The sequence below is a fragment of the Leucoraja erinacea genome, chromosome 18 (assembly GCF_028641065.1).
Source record: "Leucoraja erinacea ecotype New England chromosome 18, Leri_hhj_1, whole genome shotgun sequence".
Lineage (NCBI taxonomy): Eukaryota > Metazoa > Chordata > Chondrichthyes > Rajiformes > Rajidae > Leucoraja > Leucoraja erinaceus.
In genome coordinates this window covers 4,775,255-4,801,841 of record NC_073394.1, presented here as the reverse complement: position 1 = coordinate 4,801,841, position 26,587 = coordinate 4,775,255, and the positions used below count along the sequence as shown (strand labels likewise).

Genomic DNA, 26,587 nt, shown 5'->3' with positions numbered 1-26,587 from the left:
TGCCTCACCCGCTGAGTTACTCCAGCATTTTGTGTCTACCCTCGATTTTATCAGACAATAGACAATAGGTGCAGCAGTAGGCCATTCGGCCCTTCGAGCCAGCACCGCCATTCATTGCGATCATGGCATTGTGATTTTGGCTTGAATTGAGAAGGTGTGAAGCAATTGTATTTTGGGCATACACAGAAAAGCTGGAGAAACTCAGCGGGTGCAGCAGCATCTATGGAGCGAAGGAAATAGGCAACGTTTCGGGCCGAAACCCTTCTTCAGACTGATCGGGGGTGGGGGTGGGTGGGGACAAGAAAGGGAAAAGGAGGAGTAGCCAGAAGCAAAGAGGAGGAGTAGCCAGAAGGCTGGAGGGTGGGAGGAGACAGCAGGGGAGCTGAGGAAGGGGAGGAGACAGCAAGGACTAACAGAATTGGGAGAATTCGATGTTCATGCCCCGGGGGTGTAGACTCCCCAAACGGAATATGAGGTGCTGTTCCTCCAATTTCCGGTGCTGCTCGCTGTGGCCATGGAGGAGACCCAGGACAGAGAGGTCGGAGGCGGAGTGGGAGGGGGAGTTGAAGTGCTGAGCCACCGGGAGGTCAGCTTGGTTATTGCGGACCGAGCGGAGGTGTTCGGCGAAACGATCGCCCAACCTCCGCTTGGTCTCACCGATATAGATCTGCTGGCATCTAGAGCAGCGGACGCAATAGATGAGGTTGGAAGAGATGCAGGTAAACCTCTGTCGCACCTGGAACGACTGCTTGGGTCCTTGAACGGAGTCGAGGGGGGAGGCAAAGGGACAAGTGTTGCATCTCCTGCGGCCGCAAGGGAAAGTGCCCGGGGAGGGGGTGGACCGAGAGGGAAGGGAAGAATTGAGAAGGGAGTTATGGAGGGAGCGGTCTTTGCGGAAGGCAGATATGGGGGGAGATGGGAAGATGTGGCGAGTAATGGGGTCACGTTGGAGGTGGCGAAACTGACGGAGGATTATTTTTTGTATGTGACGGCTGGTGGGGTGAAAGGTGAGGACTAGGGGGACTCGGCCCTTGTTGCGAGTGCGGGGATGGGGAGAGAGAGCAGTGTTGCGGGGTATGGAAGAGACCCTGGTGCGAGCCTCATTTATGGTGGAGGAGGGGAACCCCCGTTCCCTGAATAGTGAGGACATTTCAGATGTCCTGGTGTGGAACGCCTCATCCGTGGAGCAGATGCGGCGTAGACGGAGGAATTGGGAGTAGGGGATGGAGTCCTTACAGGAAGCAGGGTGGGAAGAAGTGTAGTCCAGATAGCCATGGGAGTCAGTGGGTTTATAGTGTATGTCGGTTAGAAGTCTATCACCTGCAATGGAGATAGTGAGGTCAAGGAATGGTAGGGAAGTATTTTGGGCATGTTCGCAACAATGGGCATGAAGACTGCAGATCTTCCAGCGCTCAATATCTCAAGCTCGTGTGGAAGTTCTTTGAGACAACGAAATAGACGTCTGCGAGTGGTTTCCCATTTGGAGGCCCATTTGATTTGATGAAGCAGGAGCCACAGTTTAAGAATAAGTGGTAAGCCATATAGAACGGAGATGAGGAAAATCATTTTCACGCAGAGAGTTGCAAATCTGTGGAATTCTCTGCCTCAGAAGGCAGTGGAGGCCAATTTTCTGGATGCTTTCAAGAGAGAGTTAGATAGAGCTCTTCAAGTTAGAGGAGTGAAGAGATACGGGGAGAAGGCAGGAACGGGGTACTGATTGTGGATGATCAGGCGTGATCCGTGATCATCCCCAATCAGTACCCCGTTCCTGCCTTCTCCCCATATCGCCTGACTCCGCTATTTTTAAGAGCCCTATCTAGCTCTCTCTTGAAGATATCCTGAGAACCGGCCTCCACCGCCCTCTCAGGCAGAGAATTCCACAGACTCACCACTCTCTGTGAGAATCTGCAGTTCTCAGCATCTGCAGTTCCTTCTTAAACCTCTCCACACAGTGCAAAACCCAGCAGGTTAAGGGGCTGAGAAGTGGAATGTCATCGCAGTTGTCTCGTGTTTGTAAATCGAACGGTTTCAGTTTCAGGCAACGCGATCCAAGTGTGAAAACGCAGTCTGCAGGTGACACTTGGCGAGTCAGTGTTACACAGTGTTACACAGCAAGGCAGAGCAGCAGGGAAAAATACTGCTTCAGAAAAGCACATTCTTTTGCATGTCATTTTACAGCCTGTGGCAAGGTGCTGGAGTAACCCAGCGGGTCCGGCAGCATCTCTGGAGAACATGGATAGGTAACGTAGACAAAAGTGCTGGAGAAACTCGGCGGGTGCAGCAGCATCTATGGAGCGAAGGAAATAGGTAATGACTGGACAAGCTAGATGCAGGAAAAATGTTCCCAATGTCGGGCGAGTCCTTAGAATAAAGGTGAGGCCATTTAAGACTGAGGTGAGAAAAAACTTTTTCACCCAGAGAGTTGTGAATTTGTGGAATTCCCTGCCACAGAGGGCAGTGGAGGCCAAATCACTGGATGGATTTAAGAGAGAGTTAGATGGAGCTCTAGGGGTTAGTGGAGCCAAGGGATATGGGGAGAAGGCAGGCACGGGGTACTGATTGGGGACGATCAGCCATGATCACAATGAATGGCGGTGCTGGCTCAAAGGGCCGAATGGCCTCCTCCTGCACCTATATTCTATGTTTCCATGTAACATCCAGGTGTATTGTTTAGTCTAGTTTAGTTCAGTGATACAGCGCGGAAACAGGCCCTTCGGCCCACCGGGTCCGCTCCGAACCAGCGACCCTCGCACACTAACACTATCCTACACACACTAGGGACAATTTTTACATTTACCAAGTCAATTAACCTACAAACCTGTACGTCTTTGTAATGTGGGAGGAAACCGAAGATCTCGGAGAAAACCCACGCAGGTCACGGGGAGAATGTACAAACTCCGTACAGACAGCGCCCGTGGTCGGGATCGAACCTGGGTCTCCGGCGCTGCATTCGCTGTAAGGCAGTGACTCTACCGCTGCCCCACCGTGACCGTATTGTCACTGTCTCTCTCACTTCTTCACTGAAAACAAAGGGCAGAGGCTGTGGAGTGGGAGACCACAGTACTCGGAGCCAGGGCTATGCATTTAAATAGCACAGAGGGGATTCTTGCCATGAATATTCTTAAGTATAAACACACTTAATCTCTTGCCAAGATTAGGGGAATTGAGAACCAGAACACATATGTTTCAGGTGCGGTGAAGGGGGATAGATTTAAAAGGAACTTGAGGGGTAACATTTTCACACAAACGGTGTGTGGGCAGGGACTATTACACCGTTTAAGAAACATTTTGACAGGTGCATGGATAAGATTTAGAGGGATCTGGGCCAAATGCAGGTGGGACTAGTGGAGATGGGACATGTTTGTTGGCGTGGGCAAATTGCGCTGAAGGGCCTGTTTCCAGGCTCTTTGACTGTAATAAATGTCACGCTAAGCCTCATTATGAAGTATTCTCCCAAACCAACAGCATTTTTCACTGAGAGACACACAAAATGCTGGAGTAACTCAACGGGACAGGCAGCATCTCTGGAGAGAAGGAATGGGTGACGTTTTGGGTCGAGACCCTTCTTCAGACTGAAAGTCAGGGGAGTGGGGAACTAGAGGCACAGAAAGGTACAAAGAGCAGATGGAATGAGAGGTGTGAAAAGAACAAATCAGAGCCAGCACCGAAGATCAAGGAAAGATGGAGCCCACAATGGTCCATTGTTGGCTGTGGAAGAGGCGACAACGAAGGGATGGGAACAGTGAAGCTAGCAGGATAAAGGTGTAGGAAGGAACTGCAGATGCTGGTTTAAACCGAAGGTAGACACAAAGTGCTGGTGTAGCTCAGCGGGACAGACAGCATCTCTGGAGAGAAGGAATGGGTGGATGTATCATGTCGACGGCTGCATTAGAAGAAGGGTCTCGACCCAAAACATCACCCATTCATTCCTTCTCTCCAGAGATGCTGCCCGTCCCACTGAGTTACTCCAGCATTTTGTGTCTACAAGCAGGATAGATGATCTGGAACACTGTGCCTTCTGATCTGCAGACGTAAATGTGTCCCACTGTGAGGATGATGAGAGGGTGCAGTGTCCACTAAACTGCTGGAGCTTGAAGGGGATTAGGACTTTAATGTTGGGTTACACAGAAAAGCTGGAGAAACTCAGCGGGTGCAGCAGCATCTATGGAGCGAAGGAAATAGGCAACGTTTCGGGCCGAAACCCAAGGGTTTCGGCCCGAAACGTTGCCTATTTCCTTCGCTCCATAGATGCTGCTGCACCTGCTGAGTTTCTCCAGCTTTTCTGTGTAACCTTCGATTCTCCAGCATCTGCAGTTCCCTCTTAAACAAAGGACTTTAATGTTCATTGTTTCCCAAGTTGGGGGAAGGTCCCAGTCAGCCGGGGCTGCTCAATGACGGGGCTGAGGATTGGAACTGCATCTGCAACGTTCCCAAACGGAGACCTTGCACCTTCACCAGCCAGCGCCACCTGCTTCACCTTGATGATATCACTTCTAGCCTTCAGTAATCAGATCAATGATTTCAGCTTCTAAGAGGAGGTTGGTACAACAGCAACTGCTCCAGCTTCCGTTCCTCCGCTGGTGATCGCGGGGTCTTTGATTCTTCTTCTTCTTCTTCTTGCGTATGGCGTGCACAGTCTAAAGATGGAGGACAACTTGTTCTGTTTGATCTTATTTGATTTTGTGCACGCCGGGTTGGTTGCATTCGTCGAAACAGGGCGGACCACGTGCAGGTTGCAATCTCCCACTTTGGTTGTGTGGAGGGAACTTGTTCTGTCGCAGAAGACAGACTCTTTAACCAAAACACTCTTGTTTTGAATTCTCCACTTGTGCCATTTATTCCAGAGAGATAGGGAGAGAGAGAGGAAGAGGGGGAGAGGGGGATGGGTAGAGGGAGAGAGAGGAGGAGAGAGAGAGAGACAGAGAGGAGATGAGAGGAGTTTATGAGGAGGGATGTTGGGGGGAGAGAGATTTGGAGAGATGGGGAGAGACGGCATTTCGAGAGACCTCAGAGAGAGAGAAAGAGGGGGAAAGAGAGAGGGGGGAGAGAGAGAGAGGGAGAGAGAGGGGGGGAGATAGGAGGAGAGAGGGGGGAGAGAGGGGTAGAGGGGAGAGAGATAGGAAAGAGAGAGAGAGAGGGAGAGAGAAGGAGAGAGTAGGGAGAGAGAGAGAGGGAGAGGCAGTGTTTGTGTGTGTGTTGCGTTCAGGCCTTCAAACCAGCCATTCAATGTGATCATGGCTGATCGTCCCCAATCAGTACCCCGTTCCTGCCTTCTCCCCATATCCCCTGACTCCGCCATCATTAAGAGCCTATCTAGCTCTCTCTTGAAAGCATCCAGAGAATTAGCCTCCACCGCCCTCTGAGGCAGAGAATTCCACAGATTCACAACTCTGTGAGAAAAAGTGTTTTTCCTCGTCTCAGTTCTAAGAGAGAGAGGGAGGGGGAGAGAGAGGGAGGGAGAGAGGGAGAGGGGGAGAGAGGGAGAGAGGGAGAGAGGGAGAGGGAGAGAGCGCAGTAACTGTCTAGTTCACTTAAAGGGGCACAATGTGTGAGACGCACTATATCTGCGGGGAATGTGTCGAGGCAGCCCTGATTGTTGGAAGCCGATGAAGCGAACACTGATTTTCCCACAAACTTCTGCTCCTTGTCCCTTCTTGTGAGAACGAGAAAGTTTCTCCAGATTTATTGCAGAGGAATCTTTGTCTCAGCTGTGTCGCTTGTCTTGTTCGTGCAGTTAGAGGCTTCATTCTAAATCCATTTATGATCCTGCTGGTGAATAAATGCCGATTGCTCTCATTTCACAAGGCTTGCTCTGAAGTTTATATTAGTTAACAGAAGTCATTTTACCCAGAGTTTCCAAAAAGGCTGTGCCACTTTCGCCCAGAACTGTAGATTTCGCAGTAGCCTGGGAAACGTAGTAACTGGCTGCAAACTTTGGAGCCTTTGGGCTAAAGGACAAAATAGGAAAGATTTAGTGAGCTCCAGTACTTTCAGGTGAAAATGCTAATTGTCTTTCCTCAACCCCCATTAATAAAGTTAATTTGTTTCTGACCCTTGGGACCAATCCATCGACTAACTGCTTCGGAGGTAGGTTCCTGCTCTTTAACCCCGTAAGTGCCTGATATTTTATACTAACCATATAACATATAACAATTACAGCACGGAAACAGGCCATCTCGGCCCTACAAGTCCGTGCCGAACAAATGTTTTTTCCCCTTAGTCCCACCTGCCTGCACTCATACCATAACCCTCCATTCCCTTCTCATCCATATGCCTATCCAATTTATTTTTAAATTATACCAATGAACCTGCCTCCACCACTTCCACTGGGAGCTCATTCCACACCGCTACCACTCTCTGCGTAAAGAAGTTCCCCCTCATATTACCCCTAAACTTCTGTCCCTTAATTCTGAAGTCATGTCCTCTTGTTTGAATCTTCCCTATTCTCAAAGGGAAAAGCTTGTCCACATCAACTCTGTCTATCCCTCTCATAATTTTAAAGACCTCTATCAGGTCCCCCCTTAACCTTCTGCGCTCCAGAGAATAAAGACCTAACTTATTCAACCTATCTCTGTAACTTAGTTGTTGAAACCCAGGCAACATTCTAGTAAATCTCCTCTGTACTCTCTCTATTTTGTTGACCGTATACTGTGCTGTAAATCTAATTTGATTTGTTGCTTTTCCACAACTTTTTATTTTGTGGGCTCCATTGAAAAGAATTTCAATAAACAATAGGCAATAGGTGCAGGAGTAGGAAATTCGGCCCATCGAGCCAGCACCGCCATTCAATGTGATCATGGCTGATCATCCCCAATCAGTGCCCCGTTCCTGTCTTCTCCCCATATCCCCTGACTCCCATACCTATCTTGACTACACTTCTTCCCACCTTGCTTCCTGTAAAGACTCTATCCGCTACTCCCAATTCCTCCGTCTACGCCGCATCTGCGCCCAGGTTGAGGTGTTCCATACCAGGGCTTCGGAGATGTCATCATTCTTTAGGAAACGGAGGTTCCTCTCTTCCATTATAGATGAGGCTCTCACTAGGGTCTCCTCGATATCCCACAGCTATGCTCTTGCTCCCCCTCCCCCCATTCGCAGCTAGGTCAGAGTCCCCCTTGTCCTCACCTTCCACCACATCAGCCGTCACATACAACATTTAATCCTCCCAACAGTTTCACCACCTCCAACGGGATCCCATTACTGGCCACATCTTCCCATCTCCTCCCCTTGTTGCTTTCCACAGAGACCGTTCCCTCCGCAACTCCCTGGTCAACTCGTCCCCTTCCACCCAAACCACCCCCTCCCCGGGTACTTTCCCCAGCAACCGCAGGAGATGCGACACCGGTCCCTTTACCTCCCCCCTCGACTCCATCCAAGGACCCCGACAGTCTTTCCAGGTGAGGCAGAGGTTCACTTGCACCTCCTCCAACCTCATCTACTGTATCCGCTGTTCCAGGTGTCAACTTCTCTACATCGGCGAGACCAAGCGCAGGCTCAGCGATCGTTTCGCTGAACACCTCCGCTCAGTCCGTCTTATCTCTGTTACTCTCTGCCACAGAAGGTAGTTGAGGCCAGTTCATTGGCTACGTTTAAGAGGGAGTTAGATGTGGCCCTTGTGGCTAAAGGGATCAGGGGGTATGGAGAGAAGGCAGGTACAGGATACTGAGTTGGATGATCAGCCATGATCATATTGAATGGTGGTGCAGGCTCGAAGGGCCGAATGGCCTCTACTCCTGCACCTAATTTCTATGTTAACCTACCTGGTCTCCGGGTGGCCCCCCACTTCAACTCCCCCTCCCATTCCCAATCTGACCTTTCTGTCCTGGGCCTCCTACAGTATCAGAGAGAGGCCCAGCGCAAATTGGAGGAACAGCATCTCATATTTCGCCTAGGCCGCTTACACCCCAGCAGTATGAACATTGACTTCTCTAACTTCAGATAGCCCTTGCTTTCCCTCGCTCTCCATCCCCTCCCCCTTCCCAGTTCTCCCACCAGTCCTACTGTCTCCGACTGCGTTCTATCTCTATCCCTGACATCAGTCTGAAGGAGGGTCTCGACCTGAAACGTCCCCCATTCCTCCTCTCCAGAGATGCTGCCTGACCCGCTGAGTTACTCCAGCATTTTGTGTCTACCTTCTATCCATGTACCTGTCTGGATGCTCCTTAAACATCGCGATAGTACCTGCCTCAACTACCTCCTCCGGCAGTTCATTCCCTACACCCACCACCCATTTGACATAAAGGGACCCCTTAGGTTCCTATTAAATCTCCTCCCGCTCCCCTCCCCCCCCCCCCCTTACCATAAACCTATATCCTCTGGTTCTTGATTTCCCTAATCTGGGTAAAAGATGGTGTGCGTTTACACGGGAGAAGAACAAAGGGAAGAGATAAGACTTTGCCTTCCATCACAGTGAGGAGGTGTTGCAGATTCACTGTGATGGATTTTGGTGTAAATTGTGTTAAGTGTGTGTCTTGTGTTTTTTTTTGTAATGGTAAGGCTGTAGAAATGCAATTGCGTTCAAACCAAGCTGTTTGAATGACAATGAAAGGAATTCTATTCTATTCTATCTATTCCTCTCATGACTTTGTCCACATGTACAAGATCACCACTCATCTGCCTGCACTCCAAGGTATAAAGTCCCAGCCTGCTCAAGCTGTCCCCGTACCTCCCTTGAATCCAGGCAGCATCCTCGTAAATCTTCTCTGCACCCTTTCGTGCTTAGAAACATAGAAAATAGGTGCAGGAGGAGGCCATTCGGCCCTTCGAGCCAGCACCGCCATTCATTGTGATCATTGCTGATCGTCCCCTATCAATAACACATCCCTGCCTTCTCCCCATATTCCTTGACTCCACTAGCCCCTAGAGCTCTGTCTAACTCTCTCTTAAATCCATCCAGTGACTTGGCCTCCACTGCCCTCTGTGGCAGGGAATTCCACAAATTCACAACTCTCTGGGTGAAAAAGTTTTTTCTCACCTCTGTCTTAAATGACCTCCCCTTTTATTCTAAGACTGTGCCCCCCCTGGTTCTGGACTCGCCCAACATTGGGAACATTTTTTCCTGCATCTAGCTTGCCCAGTCCTTTCATGATTGGGCAACATCTTTCCTACAACATGGAAAACATCGAACCTCCAGTTTCCTGTTTCTGCTCTCCGTTTTGGTATCCTTAATTGACCTGGCTATGACAAGTTGTATCGGGGAGAGATTTTTTAAGTCGACTTGAATTGTTGAGTGAAGGATCTTCTGTGAAGGCAGCTGAGAGCTGGCTGCCTCCGTGAACCAGGAGTTTAAGAAGGAACTGCAGATGCTGGAAAATCGAAGGGAGACAAAATTGCTGGAGAAACTCAGCGGGTGCAGCAGCATCTATGGAGCGAAGGAAATAGGTGACGTTTCGGGTCGAGACCCTTCCTCAGACTGAAGAAGGGTCTGAAGTCTGAAGAAGGGTCTGAAGAACATCAGTCTGAAGAAGGGTCCCGACCCAAAACGTCACCTATTCCTTTGCTCCATAGATGCTGCCTCACCCGCTGAGTTTCTCCAGCATTTTTGTCTACCGAGGAATATCTAATTGTTCTTTCGTCATTCTGGGTCCAAACGCTGGCATTCCCCACTCAACAGCACTGTCGGATCGCCTTTACCATTTGGACAACAGCAAGTAAACAAGACAAAGGGTGGTGGGTGTATGGAACGAGCTGACGGAGGAGGTAGTCGAGGCAGGGACTATCGCAATGTTTAAGAAACAATTAGACAGGTACATGGATAGGACAGGTTTGGAGGGATAAGAGGCAAACACAGGCAGGTAGGACTAGTGTAGATGCGGCATGTTGGTCGGTGTGGGCAAGTTGGGCCGAAGGGCCTGTTTCCACGATGCATGAATCAATGATTCTAAGCTTCCACACCTCCACCTTCTCAAGGATGGACAATAAATGCTGACCTCACCAATAATGGCTATGCACCCAAGACATGTATTGTGTAGGAAAGAACTGCAGATGCTGGTTTAAATCGAAGGTAGACACAAAATGCTGGAGTTACTCAGCAGTTGAGGCAGCTTCTCTGGAGAGAAGGGATGGGCAACATTTTGGGTCGAGACCCTAGTTCCTTCACTCCAACAGATGCTGCCTCACCCGCTGAGTTACTCCAGCATTTTGTGTCTACAAGTAAACTTTATTTTGAAGCCAAAGCAAAAAGCTGAATTTATGCTCATGGTATTAATCATAGAGTGATACGGCATGGAAACGTTGCCTATTTCCTTCGCTCCATAGATGCTGCTGCACCCGCTGAGTTTCTCCAGCACTTTTGTCTACCCCCCGTAAACCAGGAGATGTCTGTCCGTCTCCCAGACTAGCAACGCAGAACAGGTTCATAGAAACATAGAAACATAGAAATTAGGTGCAGGAGTAGGCCATTCGGCCCTTCGAGCCTGCACCGCCATTCAATATGATCATGGGTGATCATCCAACTCAGTATCCCGTACCTGCCTTCTCTCCATACCCTCTGATCCCCTTAGCCACAAGGGCCACATCTAACTCCCTCTTAAATATAGCCAATGAACTGGCCTCGACTACCCTCTGCGGCAGAGAGTTCCAGAGACTCACCACTCTCTGTGTGAAAAAAGTTCTTCTCATCTCGGTTTTCAAGGATTTCCCCCTTATCCTTAAGCTGTGACCCCTTGTCCTGGACTTCCCCAACATCGGGAGCAATCTTCCTGTGGTAGGAAGGGACTGCAGATGCTCGGTTTATCCCGAAACATTACCCCCGTTCCTTCTCTCCGGAGATGCCGCCTGTCCCGCTGAGTTACTCCAGCTTTTTGCGTCTATCTTAAGTCTACATTCCTCACGGGTGAACATTAGTGAACCAAATGCTTTTTTCTTCACCCAACTATGCAACTGTTCCACTCTTAGTATTACTGATTCCGACTTCCCCCCTGCAGATTTCTTTCATCATTTAAACGCCTGTGGGGTTTTAGGCTTTGAACTGGTGTCTCCAGTTTCAGGTTACGTAACGTAATGGCTGCATTCCCACACGATGCTAGTGTCTATATTGGCCATCCCATTATTGTAAAAAAAAAAAAAAATTCAATTTTCCTTCGTTTTTTTTTAGTTTTCCATTTAGAGATACAGCGTGGAAACAGGTCCCTCGACCCACCCAGTCCACGCCGACCAGCGATCACCCCATACACTTCTTCGAAGTAGGCATACCTTGAGGAGATTTCGCAGTGGAGCGGAGACTTGGCGATCGTTTCGCCGAACACCTCCGCTCGGCCCGCAATAACCAACCTGACCTCCCTGTGGCTCAGCTCAGCACTTCAACTCCACCTCCCATTCCGTATCCGTCCTCTCTGCCCTGGGTCTCCTCCATGGCCAGAGCGAGCAACACCGGAAATTGGAGGAACAGCACCTCATATTCCGCTTGGGGAGTCTGCATCCTGGGGGCATGAACATTGAATTCTCCCAATTTTATTAGCCCTTGCTGTCTCCTCCCCTTCCTATCTCTCCCTCAACCCTCCCCCTCCTCATCCTCCTCCTTTTTCCTTTCTTCTCCCCCCCCCACCAGTCTGAAGAAGGGTTTGGGCCCAAAACGTTGCCTATTTCCTTCACTCCATAGATGCTGCTGCACCCGCTGAGTTTCTCCAGCAATTCTGTGTACACCCCATACACATGTTCTGTCCTTGACACTGGGAAGAATTTACAGAAGCCAATTAACTTACAAACCTGTACGTCTTTGGAGTGTGGGAGGAAACCGGAGCACCCGGAGAAAACCCACGTGGTCACGGGGCGAACGTACAAACTCCGTCCAGACAGCGCCCGTGGTCAGGATCGAACCTGGGTCTCTGGCGCTGTAAGGCAGCAACTCTACCGCTGGGCCACCGTGCCGCCCCTTAGCTGAGTACCGATCGCATTATTGCAGCATAATGCACTTTATTAATAATTGCAGCTTCAGAACAGTGGCAATTTTAGCCTTCGTTGGCAAGTGGACCTTTGATGTTGCTGGTCTCATTTCTGCAGCAGATAAATGACTGCTGTAATTGGCTTGTGTGCACACTCACTCTCACTGCTTGCAGGGACCCAGTGTTGTATTTACTGGCTTCACCCCCCTCGTCGGCTAATGATGTCATTAAACAAGCATGGAATTTGGCCGGCTAGTCAGTTGGCGTTCAGTAAACTGTAACAGTGCGGGGGGGGGGGGGGGGGGGGGGGGGGGGGTGCCTTGTACAATCTGTAAGATCAGAGGAATCCGGCATAGATCAAACAGGCCAGAACGGTAATAAATGGCCGCATAAGGTTTCTTGGCAGCGAGTGTGAACCTTCCCCACAGACCGCTGACTGGGCTGGAAACGCACTGAGTCGTGCTGCTGTTTCTTTTTGATTTTGGGAAGCTGTTGGAACAACCGTTGGTTTTAACCATATGACTGCAAACTGAAACTGTGAGGAGGCAGTGTTCAACTTTGTAGAGCCACAGCCCGGCTGTATGTACAGATAGAACTGGGCAAAGCACTTCAGCAGTGGGACGGGGATGGTAAAACTTTAGAAAACGACACTATCTTACATCCTGCCAGCTTCTTATGAACCTTGGAAGAAATTTCACTCTAAGATGACGCTTTGCAAGTAAGTAAAATGCTTGCAGTTGTAATAGTTATTGGAAACAGAGCGTTAAGTCAAGTGGTCACTTTTATTTATATAGCACATTTAAAAAACAACTCTCGATGGCCAAAGTGCTTTAAATTGGTATAAGAATAGTATAACAAACAACAGTGGGTTCATGGATTAAATACACTGGATTATGAGTGCACAATGCTGTTTCTAAAGATGTTTGCATAATCTTTCATCTGAATTGATTTTTCCAGGACTAACTTATTGAAATTGCACCCCCAGGAAGTAGGTGGGCTGATGTTCGTGAGAGCCTGCTTGTATGTTGCATTTCAATAGCTGTGGCTTTCAGCATTCAGAGGGGGGTGGATGCTGTGTCGTGGTGTGTTGTTGCAGGCTTTTGTTGTGTGAATGGGTAGATCCCCCCCCCCCAACGCAACAGGCGGGGAACTGCCGACCAGGAAATTCTCCACAGTTCCGCGAGAGTGGCGCGGTGGCACAGCGTTAGAGTTGCCACCTCACATTGTTTTCAACGCCGGAGACCCCGGTTCGATCCCGACTACGGGCGGGCGCTGTCTGTACGGAGTTTGTACGTTCTCCCGTGACCTGCGTGGGTTTTCCCCGAGATCTTCACAGTTTCCTCCCACACTCCAAAGACGTGCAGGTTTGTAGGTTAATTGGCTTGGTATTAAATGTAAAATTGTCCCTAGTGTGTGTAGGATAGTGTTAGTGTGCGGGCATCGCTGGTCGGTGCAGACTCGGTGGGCCGAAGGGCCTGTTTCCGTGCTGTGTCTCTAAACCAAACTCAACTAAATTAATTCTTATCTTTTGCCATAATGGTTTGAAAAAAGTGGCATTTGTAATTGTTAACGATGGAGTTCTAAACAACTTTGGCAACTGTATACAGTTGTATAATTGCACTGTAAAACTACAGCACTTTATTCTTTAAGAGCCTGTCCCACTGTACGAGCTAATTCAAGAGTTCTCCCGAGTTTCCCCTGATTCGAACTCGGAGAATTACGGTAATGGCCGCTCGTCGGTACTCGGGGCTCTCGTGGACATTTTTCAACATGTTGGAAAATCTTCACGAGCTTACCGCGTTTCCCCGAGTACCCGCCGTTAGCGTTACGAGCCGCTAAGAGACGTCCCCGAGCTCCGACGTACCCGCTACGTACATTCTACGTGCTTACCACGAGTTTGATTTTTTGTTAAACCCGGGAGAGTTCTCGGGTAAACTCGTATAGTGGGACAGCCCCTTAAGATGGACACGAAATGTTGGGGTAATTTATAGGGACAGGCAGCAACTCTGGAGAGAAGGAATGGGTGACGTTTCGAGTCAAGACCCTTCTTCAGACTGAGTCAGGGGAGAAGGAGACACGGAGATAAGGAAGGGTAAGGTGTTAAAACAAGACATCAAAGGAGATGGCATGAGGATCAAGGAAAAATATCATCGTTAGCTCGGGGAAGGTGACAACGAAGCAAACAGAGATAAAATTTAATCAGGAGGACAATCAGACTGGTTGGAGAACTAGGAATGGGGAGGGATGGAGAGAGACGGAAAGCAAAGGTTACTTGAAGTTAGAACGCTTCCAGTATCTGCTGTTCCTTCCTGCGCATTTCATTGGTTTATGCCCACTGTTCCACAAGACTCTTTAATTTAGAGATACAGCATGGAAACAGGCCCTTCGGCCCACCGTCCGAGTCCGTGCTGACCAGCGATCCCTGCACACTAACACTATCCTACACACACTAGGGACAATCAACAAGTTTACCAAGCCAATTAACCTACAACCCTGTATGTCTTTGGAGTGTGGGAGGAAACCGGAGCTCTCGGGGAAAACCCGCAAAGAACGTACAAACTCCGTACAGACAAGCACCCGTGGTCTTGATCGAACGCGGGTTTGGCGCTGTGAGGCAGCAACTCTACCGCTGCGCCACCGTGATGCCCAGCTTTTGATCTTGAGAATAGCTAAGTGCTCGGCCAATTCGTCCCTTCCCACCCGAACCACCCCCTCTCCGGGCACTTTCCCTTGCAACCACAAGAAATGCCACACTTGTCGCTTTGCCTCCCCCCTCGACTCCATCCAAGGACCCAAGCAGTCGTTCCAGGTGCGGCAGAGGTTCACCTGCACCTCCTCCAACCTCATCTATTGCATCCGCTGCTCTAGATGTCAGCTGATCTACATCGGTGAGACCAAGCGCAGGCGTGGCGATCGCTTCGCCCAACACCTCCGCTCAGTTCGCAATAACCAACCTGATCTCCCGGTGGCTCAGCACTTCAACTCCCCCTCCCATTCCGAATCCGACCTTTCTGTCCTGGGCCTCCTCCATGGCCAGAGTGAGTCCCACCATAAAGTAGAGGAGCAGCACCTCATATTTCGCTTGGGTAGTTTGCACCCCAGCGGTATGAACATTGACCTCCAATTTTAGGTAGTCCTCACTGTCTCCTCTCCTTCTCAGCTCTCCCTCAGCCCATTGGCTCCTCCTCTTCCTTTCTCTTCACCCCCCCCACCCTCACATCAGTCTGAAGAAGGGTTTCGGCTCGAAACGTCGCCTATTTCCTTCGCTCCGTAGATGCTGCCTCACCCGCTGAGTTTCTCCAGCATTTTTGTCCACCTTCTATTTTCCAGCATCTGCAGTTCTTCTTAAACAAGTGTACTGAGTACTGTGAGCGCAGCCTTCTACGGAAGGAGGCTGAAGGGTCAGAGGATTTTGCCTAATTTTTGATATTTTTTTTGTGCTTCAGTTCCCGAACCAGCAGACAACACAGCGCCGCAGCCAGGAATGAATGAGAATGTCCAGCCTTCTACAAACACCAGTGCCAGTGGAGGTACCACAGCCATTCCCCAGCCCAACTCTGCCAAGCCCTGGCGTAGCAAATCCCTCAATGCCAAGCACACTGCCACGTCTTCCATGTTATCCGTGAAGCAGCCCCAGCCAGAGCCGCCCAAGCCGCCGGTTGAAGCCACCGTCAAGGCCAATGCCAACAGCCAGAAGTCCATGCTGGAGAAGCTCAAGCTGTTCGGCACCAAAGGTGGCTCCAAGGCCAGTGGTGTCACCCTGGAGATCTCCGGCCCTCGCGACGGCAGCTCCGAGAGGCAGGACCCTGCCCCCAAAAGCACGGACATCCAGGAGGTGGACGGCTCGGCCAAATGCCTCGTTGGCCCCGCGCCTCCATCCAACAGCCCGAAGATTGCACTCAAGGGCATCGCACAACGCACCATCAGCCGGGCGCTGAGCAATAAGAAAGGCTCGCCCAAGGCCAACGAGAAGGAGAAGGAGAAGCTGAAGGAGAAGGAGAAGGACAAGGGGAAGGAGGTCTCCAAGAGGGCCTCCGTCACGGAAAAAGTGGAGGCGGAGAAGGAGGTGAGAGAGGAGCCGCAGATTGCCGCATCGGTCATGCCAAAAAAGCCCTCCAAGATCTCCAGCATGATTCCGAAAGGCGGGAAGCCGAGCGGGGCCAAGAAGGACACGTCCGCGCCGCAGCAAAGCGGGATACCAAAACCAGGGCTCAAAACGGCCGCGGGGAAGTCGGCGAGCGCCCCGCCCGCTCCGGCAAAGGACGGCGAGAGGCCGCGTAGCGGGAGGCTGAGCGCTGGCGTGGCGCTGCAGAAAGCCCAGCTGGACAGCAAGAACTCCAGCTCCAGCAGCTTGGCCTCGTCGGAAGGGAAGGGGGCCGGGGGGACTCCCCCGCCAGCGGGCAGCGGCAGCGCGCAGGCCGCCACCACTGCCAGCACAACCCAAACCACAGTCAGTGTTCAACTACCTCACCCACAGCAGCAATATAACCACCCCAACACTGCTACCGTCGCCCCCTTCATGTACAGGTACGTCACACCACACACCTGCCCTCGCAGAAACATAGAACAATCTCAAGGGATTGGACAGGTTAGATGCAGGTTAAAACGTTCCCCGTGTTGGGGGAGTCCAGAACCAGGGGCCACCGTTTAGGAATAAGGGGTAAGCCATTTAGAACGGAGACGAGGAAACACTTTTTCACACAGAGTGTTGTGAGTCTGTGGAATCCTCTGCCTCAGAGGGCGGTGGAGGCAGGTTCTCTGGATGCTTTCAAGAGAGAGCTAGATAGGGCTCTTAACAATAGTGGAGTCAGGGGATATGGGGAGAAGGCAGGAACGGGGTACTGATTGGAGATGATCAGCCATGATCACATTGAATGGCGGTGCTGGCTCGAAGGGCCAAATGGCCTACTCCTGCACCTATTGTCTATTGTCTACGATGTAGTCGAAGACATGACCTTGACCTGGGAGATTGGTCGTGGTTTTGTAGGCATGTGGAAAATCTCCAGAGGACTTGGTGTAATGCGGCGAGTCCAACCCGGATCAACAGGCCTGTGGTCCACAGTCCCTTCCATTAGCTGGAAACCCATCTTGTTCAACTCCATTGTTTACAAAAAAAATAGTTCTTAAAGTTCAGCTTCAGTTCAGCATTAGAATGAAGATTTCCTTCACTTTGCTGGGTCAGGAATTTGTCAGAATGAAGATAAAATACAGTGAATTTCCCTTGAAATAGCGTGAATGTTGAAGGAATGTAAAATTCCCTTTGCAGAATTATTGCCCTGGTAAATGATTGGTGTGGAAGTTATGGAGGTTCAACAACAGAAGTAATAATTTTTGCACAATTTGGGAATTGTTTATTCAGATCAAGATTGACATGTAATATGGTTCCATGGGGACCATTTTCGTGAGCCAGCGGTGATTTTTTAATATCAGGTTTGCAGTACAAAGAAGTGTCACGCAGGCTTGTGCAGGAAGGAACTGCAGACGCCGGTTTGCACCGAAGATAGACACAAAATGCTGGAGTGGGAAATGGAGCTGAAATGAATACAATGAAACTGAAATGGAATAGGTTGGGTAAACGCATAGTCTCTTGCCCAGGGTAGGCGAATCGGGAACCAGGGGACATAGGTTTAAGGTGAAGGGTGGGGAGATTTAATAGGGATCTGAGGGGTAACTTTTTTCACACAAAGGGTGGTGGGTGTATGGAACGAGCTGCCAGAGGAGATAGTCGAGGCAGGGACTATTGCAACGTTTAAGAAACAATTAGACAGGTACATGGCTATATTTAAGAGGGAGTTAGATGTGGCCCATGTGGCTAAAAGGATCAGGGGGAATGGAGAGAAGGCAGGTACGGGATACTGAGTTGGATGGTCAGCCATGATCATATTGAATGGCGGTGCAGGCTCGAAGGGCCGAATGGCCTGCTCCTGCACCTAGTTTCTATAGGACGGGTTTGGAAGGATATGGGCCAAATGCAGGCAGGTGGGACCAGTGTGGATGGGGCATGTTAGTCATTGTGGGCAGGTTGGGCCAAATGGCCTGTTTCCATGCTGTATCACTCTATGACTCTAATACCATGAGCATAAATTCAGCTTTTTGCTTTTGCTTCAAAATAAAGTTTACTTGTAGACACAAAATGCTGGAGTAACTCAGCGGGTGAGGCAGCATCTGTTGGAGTGAAGGAACTAGGGTCTCCACCCAAAATGTTGCCCATCCCTTCTCTCCAGAGAAGCTGCCTCAACTGCTGAGTAACTCCAGCATTTTGTATCTACCTTCGATTTAAACCAGCACCTGCAGTTCTTTCCTACACATTACTTGTCTTGGATGCATAGCCATTATTGGTGAGGTCAGCATTTATTGTCCATCCTTGAGAAGGTGGAGGTGTGGAAGCTTAGAATTATTGATTCATGCATCGTGGAAACAGGCCCTTCGGCCCACCTTGCCCACACCGACCAACGTGCCGCATCTACACTAGTCCTACCTGACTGTGTTTGCCTCTTATCCCTCCAAACCTGTCCTATCCATGTACCTGTCTAATTGTTTCTTAAACATTGCGATAGTCCCTGCCTCGACTACCTCCTCCGTCAGCTCGTTCCATACACCCACCACCCTTTGTCTTGTTTACTTGCTGTTGTCCAAATGGTAAAGGCGATCCGACAGTGCTGTTGAGTGGGGAATGACAGCGTTTGGACCCAGAATGACGAAAGAACAATTAGGTATTCCTCGGTAGACAAAAATGCTGGAGAAACTCAGCGGGTGAGGCAGCATCTATGGAGTGAAGGAATAGGTGACGTTTCGGGTCGGGACCCTTCTTCAGACTGATGTTCTTCAGACCCTTCTTCAGACTTCAGACCCTTCTTCAGTCTGAGGAAGGGTCTCGACCCGAAACGTCACCTATTCCTTCGCTCCATAGATGCTGCCTCACCCGCTGAGTTTCTCCAGCAATTTTGTCTACCTTCGATTTTTCCAGCATCTGCAGTTCTTTCTTAAACATGAGATATTCCTCAATCAGGATGTTGCGTGTCACAGACAATAGACGACAGGTGCAGGAGTAGGCCATTCGGCCCTTCGAGCCAGCACCGCCATTCAAGGTGATCATGGCTGATCTTGGTGGAGCACCCATCCAAGTGTTGGGTTTCTAAAGATCTCCGGTCTTCCCCAGGAGGCAAGAGCGATGGTTTTGGGGAGGCGCTGTCAAAAAGTAAAGCTTTAAGAAAATGTCCCAAGTTGCCCGTAATGTCCCTTGCCTGCAATCTCTTTGGAAGTGACCGAAACAAAACCCTTCCCTCCTGCCAAGACTACGTGCTGCTCCAATGGCTGTTGAGTTCTCACACGGTGAGTGACCGATTTGGAGCGACTCCCAGTCCTCTCTGCCGCTGCCTGTCCTGACCTCATTATCTTGTCTTCACTGGCAAAGGCGGAGGAGAGGCAAGGACTGTACCAGGGGAGATAAAACAGAAACAGCACGGAAACTGTCGAGCAACAGCGGGTAAGGCGGATGAGTAAGAGCCCACTCGCAGTCGTCAGAAACACGGAAGATGCAAAATGAAACGGACTGAAAGACAAAGTGAGAAGGAACTGGAATCAAAATACCATCAAGTGTGCGGGAAGGAACTGCAGATGCTGGTTAGACACAGAAAAGCTGGAGTAACTCAGCGGGACGATGTTGGGAGAATCCAGAACAAGGGGTCACACAGTTTAAGGATAAGGGGGAAATCTTTTAGGACCGAGATGAGGAAAACATTTTTCACACAGAGAATGGTGAATCTCTGGAATTCTCTGCCACAGAAGGTAGTTGAGGCCACAGTTCATTGGCTATATTTAAGAGGGAGTTAGGTGTGGCCCTTGTGCCTAAAGGGATCCGGGGGGTATGGAGAGAAGGCAGGTACAGGATACTGAGTTGGATGATCAGCCATGATCATATTGAATGGTGGTGCAGGCTCGAAGGGCCGAATGGCCTACTCCTGCACCTATTTTCTATGTTTCTATGACAGGCAGCTTTCTCTGGAGAAAAGGAATGGGATTGAGACCCTTCTTCATATATATGTATGTATATATATATATATTTCTGAGAGATAATATATAAATATAATCAACTTCTGTTAACAAAAGTCAAATACTCTCTGCATTTTTAGGTGTTATTTTGAAATTGTATTGGTTTAATTTTTCAAGTGTAACATCTATTCAATCCATGGAGTGAAACAGAATGAATTGTAGGGTACCAGTGACTCTGCGTGCCGGCAATGAACCGACCTCTGGTTCAGTGCATTTTTCTCTTTCTATACAGTCACTTCATAAGGGACTGATCAATTATGCAGCGGGCTGCTCTACACTCCATTAAAGAAGGTTTATATTTGCACTGGGTTTGTTTTTTAGGTCACAGACAGACAATGAAGGAAATGTAATGACTGAATCCGGCGTTGCGGGATTGAACATGGATACCGTCCTCGACAGCAAAAACGGACAAGCCTGTATCGAAGAACTGCCTGGTATGTAAACCCAGCTTTAACACTAACCGAAAAGATGCCTTGTTTTATAAACTACGAAGCTTGTCAACGTACACTCGCATCTCTGTCGGGTGACGCAGCCATGGGTATATTCCGTCCTAATGATATTTGACTCCAAGTGCCGTAACTTAGAGTCAGATTTCTACGTTCCGCAGAAGACAGGCACAAAAAATCTGGAGGCAACTCAGCGGGTCAGGCAGCATCTCTGGAGAAAAGGAATAGGTGACGTTTCGGGTCGGGAGGCTTATTCAGACTGAGAGGGAAACTAGAGGGGGTGGAAAGGAACACGAAACGAATGAATGAAGGGTTTGCAAAAGGGCAAATCAAAGCCAGCAACGAGGATCAAGGAAAGACGGAGGCCACAATGATCCATTGTTGGCTGTCGGGAAGGTGAGAACGAGTGATGCACTGGAACTCAGCAGGACAACAATGAAACTAGTTCGACAACCAGGGTGGGGGAGGGATGGAGAGGGAGGGGTTACTTGAAGTTAGAAAAATCAATGCACTGCTGGGTTGTAACCGGGGATAGACACAAAAAGCTGGAGTAACTCAGCGGGACAGGCAGCATCTCTGGAGAGAAGGGATGGGTGACGTTTCGGTTCGAGACCCATCTTCAGACTGGTTATGGATAAGGGAAACGGGAGATCTAGTCGGTGATGTGGAGAGATGAAGAACAATGAATGAAAGATATGCAGAAAAGTAACGATGAGGAAGGAAACGGTCGTTGTTAGCTGTTTGTTGGGTGTAAACGAGAAGCTGGTGCAACTTGGGTGGGGGAGGTGTGGAGAGAGAGGGAATGCTCTCTGAAGTTAGAGACATCAAAATTCATACCACTGGGCTGTAAGTTGTCCAAGCGAAATAGGAGACGCTGTTACTCCAACTTGTGTTTGGCCTGGCTCTGACAGTACATTTGGACAAAAAAGATGTTGACAAATGCGACATGATTGATGTAGATTTTTTAACAGTTTTTTTTACTGTTCTCATAAGCATATTGGGTTTTGTGCTGCCTTACCCTGGACATAAGCAGTGGAAGTATTCTCCTGATCCCTTCTCACGCTGATTGTGTAAAGTCAAAGATTTCAATTTTGCGTTGGCAAGTTCACAACATAAGCCCGGCCAATTTTTAGAAATGCTTTTCTTTGACAATAGACAATAGACAATAGGTACAGGAGTAGGCCATTCGGCCCTTCGAGCCAGCACCGCCATTCAATGTGATCATGGCTGATCATCCCCAATCAGTACCCCGTTCCTGCCTTCTCCCCATATCCCCTGACTTCGCTATTTTTAAGAGCCCTATCTAGCTCTCTCTTGAAAGCATCCAGAGAACCGGCCTCCACCGACCTATTCCATAGACTCACAACTCTCTGTGAGAAAAAGTGTTTCCACGTCTCCGTTCTAAATGTCTTACCCCTTATTCTTAAACTGTGGCCCCTGGTTCTGGACTCCCCCAACATCGGGAACAATTTTCCTGCCTCTAGCGTGTCCAAACCCTTAACAATCTTATATGTTTCAATAAGATACCCTCTCATCCTTCTAAACTCCTGAGTGCATTTGTGTATTCCTCTTTGTCATTTCCGTTACAGTTTAGTTTATTGTCACTTGTACCCAGATACAGTGGAAAACCTTTGGTGCGGAAAGACAATACATGATTACAATCGAGCCGCTTACAGTGTATAGATACATGACAAGGGAATAACTTTTAGTGCATGGTAAAGTCAGCAAAGTCCGATCAAGGATAGTCCGAGGGTCACCAGTGAGTTAGATAGTAGTTTAACATTGCTCTCTGGTTGGTGTAGGATGATTCAGTTGCCTGATAACAGCTGGGAGGAAACTGTCCCTGAATCTGGGTGTATGCGTTTGTACTTTTTGCCTGATGGGAGAGGGGAGAAGAGGGAGTGGCCATTCTATTGCTCTGAACTAATTCTACAAGCAAGCCCTTTTTCTGATGTCCCCAAAATATTCTCGTTTGGACAACTGCCACAGTCCTTCGGGGGAACTAGAATGAGAGCGCTGTGTTTGAGTATCAATACTTACGTTGGCATTTGCCAGGACTCGCACCCCCCCCCTTACTAAACCCTCTCCCCGAGGCAACAGATTACCGACTGCAACACACAATAGTTCGGCTGCAAAATCTCCCGCTGCGCTTGCGTTAAGCAATGGCTGATGATGCTGCCCGATCTTCAATAGACAATAGATAACAGGTGCAGGAGTGGGCCATTAGGCCCTTCCAGCGAGCACCGCCATTCAATGTGATCATTGCTGGCTCGAAGGGCCAAATGGCCTACTCCTGCACCTATTGTCTATTGTCTATTGAATCCGGGACTCTGGCACTGTATGGCAGCAGCCCTACCAGATAGACACAGAAAGCTGGAGTAACTCAGCAGGGCAGGCAGCATCTCTGGAGAGAAGGAGTGGGTGTCGTTTTGGGTCGAGACCCTTCCTCCGACGAGAGATCTACCATATGCGCCATTCAATTATTGATCATCAATACTGATTTTTCATTGATTTATGTGCTGCATTGATTTAATTTTAATTTTAATTGAATTGTAAAATGTAGCCCCTTGGAACTTTCTCATTTAGCATTTCGAGTGTTGCCAGTGGATCGGCTTCTTTGCTCTTGCAGGGAGGGGATTCGTATGCTACTGTTGGCTTTGTCAGAAGCTGAGGGTTTATAATGGGTACTTGACAAGGCCTTCAGTTGTGTCGTGTTTTGTTTTCTCCCGCTGCCTTTGTCAACTCCGATTCAATGAGGAACCCTCCCCCTCTTCAGTTTGGCTTCGACAACAGCTCGTTTGGAGTGGTGGAGGGGAAAGGGCTTCAGTAACATGCCCGTGGTTGATGTCAGCAAAACGAACAAAACACTAACCAGGCCAGTGCTTAGTGTTGGAATCCTTTCCTTCCACAGCCAGTTGATTTCATGACTCTAGTGATACTAAACCCATGAGTGGGTAACTGATTTTTAATGTTTTAGTAGTACAGTATTGAGTTGGGATTTTATCAGAAGTGACTTTAAACTGGAAAGTTACAAACCCAACAGTATTCTGGACACTTCAGTAACGAACCTCAACACCATCCAAACTTCACAACAAAGTAATTGCACTGCTCATTTAGTTTAGAGATACGGCGCGGAAACAGGCCCTTCGGCCCACCGAGTCCGCACCGACCAGCGATCCCCGCACACTAACACTATCCTACACACACACTAGGGACAATTTACAATTTTGCCAAGGCCATCAGCCGACAAACTTTTAAGTCTTTGGCGTGTGGGAGGAAACCGGATCCCCAGGGGAAAACCCACGCAGGTCACGGGGCGGTTGGTATAAACTCTGTACAGACAGGACTCATAGTCAGGATCGAACCTGGGTCTCTGGCGCTGTGAGGCAGCAACTCTACCGCTGCGCCACCGTGCCACATTTATTTTGGTTATTTTCAATTAAGAAACTCTACAAGAAGCGTTTAACAGAAGTGAACATAATAATATTTGACAAGTCGCGACCAGTGTATTGTCACCTGCAAATTATGCGTATTTTTGCAAATTATGATGCTTTTCTAAAGATTCTATGTAAATTTTGCTTTTATTTCCGTTCATCTTTGATGATCCAATGAATACAAAATTATAATTCTCCTCCACTTCCTGTGGCACTGATTTCTAGTTGAAGTTGCTCTTGCCTAAATGAACACATGCCATGACTATGTTTTCAATGTGCTAGGCTGGGTAATACTTCCCACAGGCTAAAATACGCTTGACTCTAAAACCTACCCAGTAAAACGCTCAGATCCAGTGTGATTGGGAAAACAAACTGCTCCATTAATCTATGCGCGCTTCCTGACGATAGGAATTTCATTCTGCAAGAGATAAAAAGATATTTTCAGTGTCCCGCTCCCTGTGGATGTAAGGTGGGGGTTGGAGCTGGGGAAAGTTGGAATGCGGCTGTTGTTGCTTCAATAGAGCAGGGATTCAACGCATTAAAGGTAGTGAATGGGTGTTCTGTAGTCTGGACTGTGCCCAGCCCGTATTGTGTCGTTCTCTAGCTGTTTGTGCCATGGCAGGCTTTGGAAAAAGACAAATACAAGTGCGATAAAGGGAAACACCAGATGCATATTAAGCGGCGTGGCGAATCAAAGCAGGGCTCAGTCATGACCAGAAGTTTTGTCAATAAGTTGTCCCCCTTGTCCAAATGCACAACGGGCATCTATTTACCATCAGTCACTTTGAACGCCAGCGGAAAGAAAACGGGGAAAGAGAGACCAATCACTTCCAAGCAAAGTGGGCAGACCCAGCTGAAAGAATTGCTGCCGTCTTGAGCTGGGACTGGAGGCTGTGGAGAAAGATCGTGCCTGCATTATGAACAGCAACGCCCGATAGGACTCGTACCGGCCGCTGAGGCACACAGTCAGTCAGTGCGGTTTGCTTGGCGTTCAGCAGTTTGAAGTCTCTACCCCTCAAGTTGCAGTGACCACCGTTCCACTTGGATGAGTGATCAGAACAAAGAAGAGAATCTCAAGATAGAGGCAAAGCGCTGGAGCGACTCACCGGGTCAGGCAGCATCTCCGGGGTGAAAGTATTCGGTCCGGGACCCTTCTTCAGACTTGTATTGTCCTCCTGAGAATGGATCGAGCCAATGATACAAATCGCTTTCATCTGTCTAAAAACGCTAACGTGTTTGGGGCCAAAACCAGAAGCAGCCCTCTGCTAACTTGGAGTTACAGCCACAACAAGAAAGAATCAAGACCCCACCACAGACTGAGCGGGGGAGTAACGGGGAAGTCCCCATCGTCATCCGCGGAGCTGAGCCCGTCCAAGGTTTCGAGGAAGGCGCTCGGGTTGGTGGAGGGGCAGGACAGGGCGGCGTCCCGAGCGAGCAGGATTCCCGCGTCGTGCGGACCGAAAGGCCGGGCGCAGGAGCCGCGGAGCACGCCGGGGTTGAGCCGGGCCGCTCGAGGGAGGCACGTGCCCGCGGGCGGGAGCGGCGAGATGCGCCAGGTGCACGTGCATCACACCTGCGTGTGGGAAGGCATCGCCCAAGTCAACGAGCAGACTCTGCTGACAATGCTGGACGTGTACCAGAACCTCAACCGTGAGTAGGCTGCCGCTGGGGAATCCGAGCCAGACCCCGCCACTGCCGTGCCGACCAAAACCGTTTGGTCAAAAAAACGATCAGCGTTTGTTTCTGTTCAAGGAAGAACTGCAGGTGCTGGAAAAATCGAAGGTGGACAAACAATTCTGGAGGAACTCAGCGGGGGAGGCAGTGTCTATGGAGTGAAGGAATAGGTAACGTTTCGGGTTGAGACCCTTCTGAAGGAAATAGGCGACGTTTCGGGTCGAGACCCATAGGGTCTCGGCCCGAAACGTCGCCTATTTCCTTCGCTCCATAGATGCTGCCTCACTCGCTGAAGGCTCTCGACCCGAAACGTCACCTATTCCTTCGCTCCACAGATGCTGCCTCACCCGCTGAGTTTCTCCAGCATTTTTGTCTACCTAGCATGTGTTTCTGCAGTCGGGTTTACAATTGCAGAGATTACAATTGTACTCTTCCTGGTTCTTGCTCCTCCAAAATATTCCCGAATGGGATTTAAACTGGGGGTGGGCAGATGTAGCCCAGTCCGTCACACATTCTAGACTTGCGGAGGCAATGCGGAGAGGGCAGGAGAATTGGCTCGAGAGGAGAAGATAGATCGATCTAGGATTAGAGGTCATAGCCTCAGAATCAAAGGACGTTCCTTTAAGAAGGAGATGAGGAGGAATTTCTTTAGTCAGAGGGTGGTGAATCTGTGGAACTCTTTGCCACAGAAGGCTGTGGAGGCCGTCAATGGATATTTTTAAGGCAGAGATAGACTGATTCTTGATTAGTACGGGGAGAAGGCAGGAGAATGGGGTTAGGAGGGAGAGATAGATCAGCCATGATTGGATTGCAGAGTTGACTTAACATAGAAACATAGAAATTAGGTGCAGGAGTAGGCCATTCGGCCCTTCGAGCCTGCACCGCCATTCAATATGATCATGGCTGATCATGGCTGACTTGATGGGCCGAATGGCCTAATTCTGTTCTTATCACTTATGACCCTATGACCATGATTGAATGGCGGAATATACCTGATGGGCCGAATGGCCTAATTCTGCTCCTAGAACTCTGACTCCATCTGCACTTCACGCTGCCTCAGAAAAGCAGCCAACATAATCAAAGTCTGGTCCCACCCCAG

General features: G+C 49.4%; 1 protein-coding gene across 1 annotated transcript in view; it reads left to right on the top strand.

The window, feature by feature from the left end:
* The window catches only part of nav2a (neuron navigator 2a), a 572,427-nt gene that overhangs the window by 358,357 nt on the left and 187,483 nt on the right, over window positions 1-26,587 (top strand). The window contains 2 exon segments of the mRNA XM_055649181.1: window positions 15,329-16,409; window positions 20,256-20,368. Of these exon segments, the coding sequence (XP_055505156.1) occupies window positions 15,329-16,409; window positions 20,256-20,368 (1,194 nt within the window).